This window comes from Nanorana parkeri, unplaced genomic scaffold (genome assembly GCF_000935625.1).
Source record: "Nanorana parkeri isolate BGI_ZX_2015 unplaced genomic scaffold, ASM93562v1 scaffold965, whole genome shotgun sequence".
Taxonomy (NCBI): Eukaryota; Metazoa; Chordata; class Amphibia; order Anura; family Dicroglossidae; genus Nanorana; species Nanorana parkeri.
The window spans coordinates 145,708-152,330 of NW_017307233.1; the positions used below are offsets into that span (position 1 = coordinate 145,708).

The 6,623-nt window shown below is 40.6% G+C and overlaps 1 protein-coding gene across 1 annotated transcript; it reads right to left on the reverse strand.

The window, feature by feature from the left end:
• Positions 1 to 2,680: 2,680 nt before the first annotated feature.
• Positions 2,681 to 4,589, reverse strand: LOC108795390 (synaptonemal complex central element protein 3-like). The gene is made up of 2 exons (XM_018566635.1): positions 4,481 to 4,589; positions 2,681 to 2,838 (listed from the first exon to the last, which is right to left on the reverse strand). Exons 1-2 carry the CDS (start codon positions 4,587 to 4,589, stop codon positions 2,681 to 2,683), a joined length of 267 nt encoding a protein of 88 aa, XP_018422137.1.
• Positions 4,590 to 6,623: the final 2,034 nt, after the last annotated feature.

Genomic DNA, 6,623 nt, shown 5'->3' on the forward strand with positions numbered 1-6,623 from the left:
CACAATCAGCAACGAATACACTTCAAACATGTTTTCAACTTACTTGATCCTTCTGTGTGCATTCCCCCATAACTGAAGGTAAGTACCTCCGAATGGACCTGGGGCTGGGGGGATTTTAATTTTCTTTGGTACTTTTTTTCCAGTTTTGTTCTGTATGCTTTATTTATGGATACAGTATATGCTTAGTTTATCATATGTTATATTTTTATGACTTATCTATGACCTGGGGAGATTATATCTTTCCACTGTTTGTCTGCAGATCATTATGGTCCTCTAATAAATGCATAGCAGTCCGAAACTGTATTTGTGTGCACACATACATTACAATGCAAACATAATGGTACAACTTGGTACAGTTTCCTGGAAACAAAATGAACTGTAAATACTGTGTGTGAAACCTATATCGAGCTAATATTTACTTTATCTTCATCCATTAAAAGCACCTTCTAAATGTCAAACCTGCTATACTACAAGGAGGGAGCAGACACCATAAAATGATCATTGAAACCAAAGGTAAAAAGTATACCATTAAATACTACAACCTCAGTAATGTCTGCTTTGTGGTATAGATGTATAAAACATGTGAGAAAAGGAATTATATGGTATATATTCATGAACAATGTCGTTGGAGGAATTATTGTCTGGACATGAACATACCATAGAAAAGCATTCCTTCCAACTTTGTGAGATGGGAAAGAGGGACACATTACAGCATGAAGTATTCAGGCAAAGAGCATGCCCCTGCCAGTAACGTGGTAAATTTTATTTTTAATTCATGACTAGACTTCTGGAGGAATTTTAAAGCTGCACTATGGCCTGTGATTTCCCCCCTACCCCCGCAAAAACAATACCCCTTTAGGTAGTCAATGCAGCAATTTTTTACAAAACAAAATCTATATGACCCAAATGCTCACCTTAAATCTGTGGTGACATGACACATTGATGGTAATTTATCAAAACTGGAGCAGAGAAAATCTGGAGCAGCTGTGCATACCAACCAATCAGCTTCTCTCTTCAGTTTGTTCAGTTATTATTTGAAAATGAAAGAGAGAAGCTGATTGGTTACCATGCACAGAAGCTCCAGATTTTGTCTGCTCCAGTTTTGATAAATTCTCTTTGTTGTGTTTCAAGTCTTCTACGTATCTGCAGAGTAAGAAGGTCCTTCTTCGGGTGTCTGTGTAGTGTAGTGATGTGGACATATCCAATGGGCTTACTGTCAAAAGAAGGGTGGCAACAAGACCAGTTGGTGGCAGGCCCAGAATGCAGTGCTAGATCACCGGTCCCCACAAGAGGAAGGGGCGCCCGCGAGGGACATGTAAGTCAGGTAAGAAAAAACGGGTTTCGGAGGTTATCTTTAAAAAAAAAATAGTGAATGGGAGCAAAAGATGGGGAGAGGTTGCCAGGAGATGGACCTACTTAATCTGATTTACATAAATCTAATTGTACAAGCTTACTTATGAAAGATTAAGATTTACCCCCTTATCCAGCTTCACTTACACTATATGGGTTGAAATGCTCACTTGTGGCGGGGTGAGAGATCACCAAAGGTTTCAGAGTTGCTGCTAATGCCAACTGGCTGACATCCATACACTTCTTCCCAGCTTTTGAGTGTGCAATGTGTAAGGTCAAGCAATTACAGCAGCAATTTTCAGACTTCAGGTGATCTGACTCCACTGATCTAAACTAAAATGTAAATTTCAGAATCGCCAAGGAAATATAAATCAGGGGACAAATCAAAATCTTTTACAAATAACCTCCCACATGTATAATAATGTAAGTCTGAATATTTCGATTATTGCATAAGCACAGTAATGACTGACTCTCTTTAAGAGAAGTTTGTCATCAATTTGACCTACTAACTTTTTCGCTGCATGGATCTGCGCTGGTTATCCTTCAGATTCACTATGAGTGAAGTCAAGAAACTCACACAAGGGTGCAACAAGTATTTCAGTGTAAGGGACTAATGGCTCCAGCACACCTATAAGCAGCCACTGATCCTTTGTTTGTGTAGTCAGCTCTCAAAAAGGGAGTCTTTTTCCATGGCTTGAGTGTGTCAACACCATCTGCTGACCTAAATAGGGAACTGCACTTTAGCATGCCTATGATCTTATCAGGTAGTACAAATTCAGCACTATATTGTGTCCTTTCTACCTAATACAAATCTGCCTGGGTGTCTCCGGCCTCACCTTCCTCCAAGTTATGCACCATGTGGCTGCATGATCATTTTGTACTCTGCTAATAGGACAAACCTAAGGGTAGCACTCTAGGAATGTAACATAGCCAAATATAAAACTTCCTGCAAAGATGGAATGTTGCTTAGACTCTGCATCTGGAGAGAACACACTTACCGTGAATGATACTGATACACAAAACAAGTTTAATGGCCTGGCCACACTCCTATGAATATTTATAAATATTTATATCTATCTGGATAAAAGTTTCTTTATTAATGTATGAAAGATGAACATAGAGCAAGAGACGAATTTATGACACTGTTATACTTTTATCAGTTCAAGCTATTTTATTTATATTTAGCACTCTGTGTAATATATTGTGAACTGGGTAAACCTGAAATGAACTGAATGAACTTTCAATGTTTCAACTACATGTTTACTAAGTATAAATTATTCATTTTGGTTTGAAGGAAAAACACAGGTATTTGCATTACAGCATTCTGACTCTATGATGCTGGCATGGATTCCTCTAGCACCTCCTTCCAGTTTTTCTCCACCTCATTCAGGCACTTCTGAAAAGCTTCATTGAGTCTCTTCGCTTGTTCAGCCAGGGCAGGATTGCTGCGTGCAGTCACCATGTCATGAGCCATCCATGCAGCATCAACTAATAACAAGCACAAGGTGCACATTTGTTTTCTGCAGTGTTTTTTACATATGTGCAAATATGAAATGGAGTTCTACTTTTATCAATGACAATTACTGGTTTTTCTCAGACTGCATTCAAAGATAATTTGTCACAAGAATGTCTTGGTGTGCAGCGTTACTATTGAAATAACATAACATCCTATAACTTTCTCTGTGTCGGGAACAATATTCAAAAATGATCAACACTGTTTAGATAAGGGCAATGCTGACAGCTGGCAACTCTACTGTAGTATTTCCACAGCTTTTAGCCCGATATTTAAATAAAAGGCACAAAAACTGTCAATTTTTCCTCTGTTTGCCTACCAGTCTTAGTATAAATGTGAAAAGTAAAAGCAAACGTAAAGCAAAAGCTGCTCTGTAGATCTCAGAGGGCAAATGATTGTCAGAGGGGTGCAGAGTGCTTGGTTTACCCATAAGTTTGGCTTGGCCAAATTTAGAAGTATCTGCTTGTCAACCTGGAATAATAGCTATGACTGTAAATTGCTGTAATCTACCCAATTCACTGTACTAGAGACAACAGGCTTTGGGGTCACTGACTTTGGTTAGATTTTCACCAAATTCAGATGCCAACAGCTAATCTAGGGTGTGATAAAGAGCTCTTATGAGAGCTGGAAGCACATGTTATTATACGCAGAGACTTTCTAGCTAGGTGGAAATTCTTTGTCTAGCATGTGATAACATGCCCTCTTCTAAATGAGAAGAGAAAAGTAATGGTGCAGTAACATTGGTGTCAGGATCCAGATCTGAACCCAAGGCCCCTGTCATGTCTGGTGGTGGCTCTTCCTGCTGAGAAACCTGAAACCCTGGATAGCTCCTTGCCTGATCTCTTGTGCAATCTTCAGTTAAACCTAGTTTTCTGCTGAACTCCTTGCTTCTGCACTTCCTATGTGCCAAATCATTATGCCCTTACCAAAATCTTGCTTTCTATTGTAAGACTGCATTCTCTATACTGCTATCTGTGTACCAAACCTTGGCTGCTGTTTCACCAACTATGCTTATTGCCCTCTACTTGAACCTTGATACCTTTGGCTTCTGACTTCAGTTTGACCACTGACAACGTTTCTGCCTGCTCATATACTGCTCCTGCCCACTTGTGTGCCAAGCCTGTCCAAGCTTGCCTGCTGTTTCAGCTACTGGACTCCGTGCTTCATCCCAGATTGTGACAATTGGACAAATTGTATAATAGAGTGTGGCAAGCCTCAGCACTTTCATGGATGGGTAGATGTCACCCTGTCCATTGTTTTCAAGAGACATCTGCCTATCTATGACCAGACACAATAAAGGAGAAGGAGATAACAGATGGCAAAGGTGCCACTATCCAAGGTGTAAGGCAGATTGGGGTGTGTGCCAGCACTTTCAAGGATAGGAAGATGGCTCCCACTCATGGGCTATAGTTCTTGGAATTGGTGAACAGTCAGTGAGCACTCTATGGCAATATCTGGGCCATTATTAAATCTATATGCAATGTTAAAAGTATCTGATGCAAATGATAATTTACTATTCCACATTGACATTCAATGATGACTTTGTGTGTTCAATAATCTCATTCAGTGATTTTCTTTTAAGGATTGAACATGACTTACTCACATCATATATCTTACCTGATAACTTTTCCATTTGCTCTAACATTTGTTCTAGATCCTTGTTTAGATCTTGTAGCATCTTTAACACATCTTCATGACTGTACTTATCAGATTCTGGAGCATCCATCTAGTAGAAAGACATATTTAAATATCATGCATTCGACTCACTAATAAATTAGGCAGTTCAATGCAAAAATAATTGAATGGGGTCACGTCTCAGTGTTCCCATGAATTATCATTTTCATTTTATTTTTTCACATACAAACATGTGGGAAAATAACTCATACTGCACATATTGCACATACTGCACATACTGCAGGAGGAGTTTTCTTTTTTGCAACAATATGCAAGTATGTAGAACATACTTACACATTATGGCAAACTCACCTCTATATTTGCCTTTCTCCACTGCTAGCAGTTCAATGTTATGTCTTGCCACTCTGTCCGCCACCACCATCTTATCTGCTGCTTCTTGCGGGTCCAGCATCCTCCTTCTTCTGCCATTGAGTGGCCACTGATCCCAGCACCCGGCTTCATTTGCAGAATCTTAGAGATGCCAGGAATGGGTCGGGAGTGTAAAGTGTGTTACTGGGTGCCCTTACTGGACATTAACTCATTCTCATTGGATAGTGGAATAGTAGGGCTTATCTATGAATTTAGAGAACCTCTGGTCCCAGAACCTCATGCCTAGAAGGAATTTCATTAAAAACCTTAAACAAGACAGGTTCTCTTTATGGTCTTATTCACTCCTTTTACTTAATGCACATTTACTTGCATTAGGTTGCAATAATGCATAAAGTGCCTTGTGTTAAGGCAGCTCATTCATTTTACATGCACCAGCAAAGCACAGAAAATTGGGCAGTTATCTTTTTTGCCAACACTGTACAACACAATACAGAGATGCTCCCATGTGTGGATTGTGGTGCGCTGAAAGGCACGTATAAAATAAATGATCATGCGTTACTGTACATTGCAGTAAAGCCCAGCACAAGGTGTTACTGCAACGCATAGGTGTAAAGCCAGCTTAAATGGCGATGCCAAGCATCACCAAGGTTTTTAACGTTATCTAGCAATAACCGATTAATGGGAAATACACGAGTGAATTGCAGACGTACTGCAGGGGCTATTGTAAGAAACTTTCCTCATTATCCCTGTATTTAGAAATCACTTTTACTTTTAAATCTATACATTGGCAAACAGGTTTATATTAAAGCTGAGCTTAATGAACTATATTTTATTAAACTTACAGCTTGGTTACATCTACTGCTTTATACTTCACATCCAGAGAGCTGCAGGGGATGCATACATTAACTGTAGTATTCTGAGCTATACAGAGTCAGCGCTGGTCTTCTCTGGGTGCTATTTGAGTAACTTGGCTGTCTTTTTTTTTTTTTATCGTTAAAAGGTGTTCACTGATTGGGTAAGGCGGAGATTGTGACGTCATCCGTCCCTCCTCTCTGCTTCATCCAATCAAAGAACATTGAAAAATATTACAATGCGTTATCTGTATGGTGGAGGTGCCAAGCAAGTGACACCCTGTGTTCAGTACACAGACGGCAAGTCAATTGAGCAGCACCCAGCAGAAGAGACCAGTGCTGACTGTAAGTAGCACAGGCTACGCAGTACATTTCTGCATCCCCAGTGGCCCTCCGGATGTGAGATATGAATTAGATGTAAGCAAGCTGAATCAATGTAAGTGTAAAAAAAATAGATAATTCCTAGAGTTCAGCCTGTATTAGGGCTGCAACAACTAATCGACTAAGTCGATTATAATCGATGATTGAAAAAGTTGTCAACGTTTTCAATCATCGATTAATCGGTGTTCGATTAGTTGGCCCTGTTCACGGCTCCACACACGACGCGCGCCGCACCTCCTCCCCGCCTTGCTGCTGCCAGATCCACCCGCCCACATCCACGCTCCACCTCCTCCCCGCCTCATGCTCACAGCCCGCTCACATCCACGATCAGCACAGGGACACGGGGAGAAGAAGAAGAAGTAAGGAGGAGCCGGTGTGGGGGGATGACAGCCGCCGAGAGACAGGCCAGATCTCAGAAGCAAGTTGCTGGAAGCCTGCTCAGGTAGTGAGACTTGTATTCCTCTATAGCTGATGGTGCATTGTGCTGTATATTATACAGAGCAACGTACCATCAGCTATAGAGG

Excerpts from the sequence above, each read along its gene's own strand:
- LOC108795390 (XM_018566635.1), bottom strand. The coding sequence starts at position 4,589 with ATGGATGCTCCAGAATCTGATAAGTACAGTCATGAAGATGTGTTAAAG. Across the intron at positions 2,839-4,480 it reads GCAAATGGAAAAGTTATCAG|TTGATGCTGCATGGATGGCT; the intron begins GTAAGATATATG and ends GCTTGTTATTAG.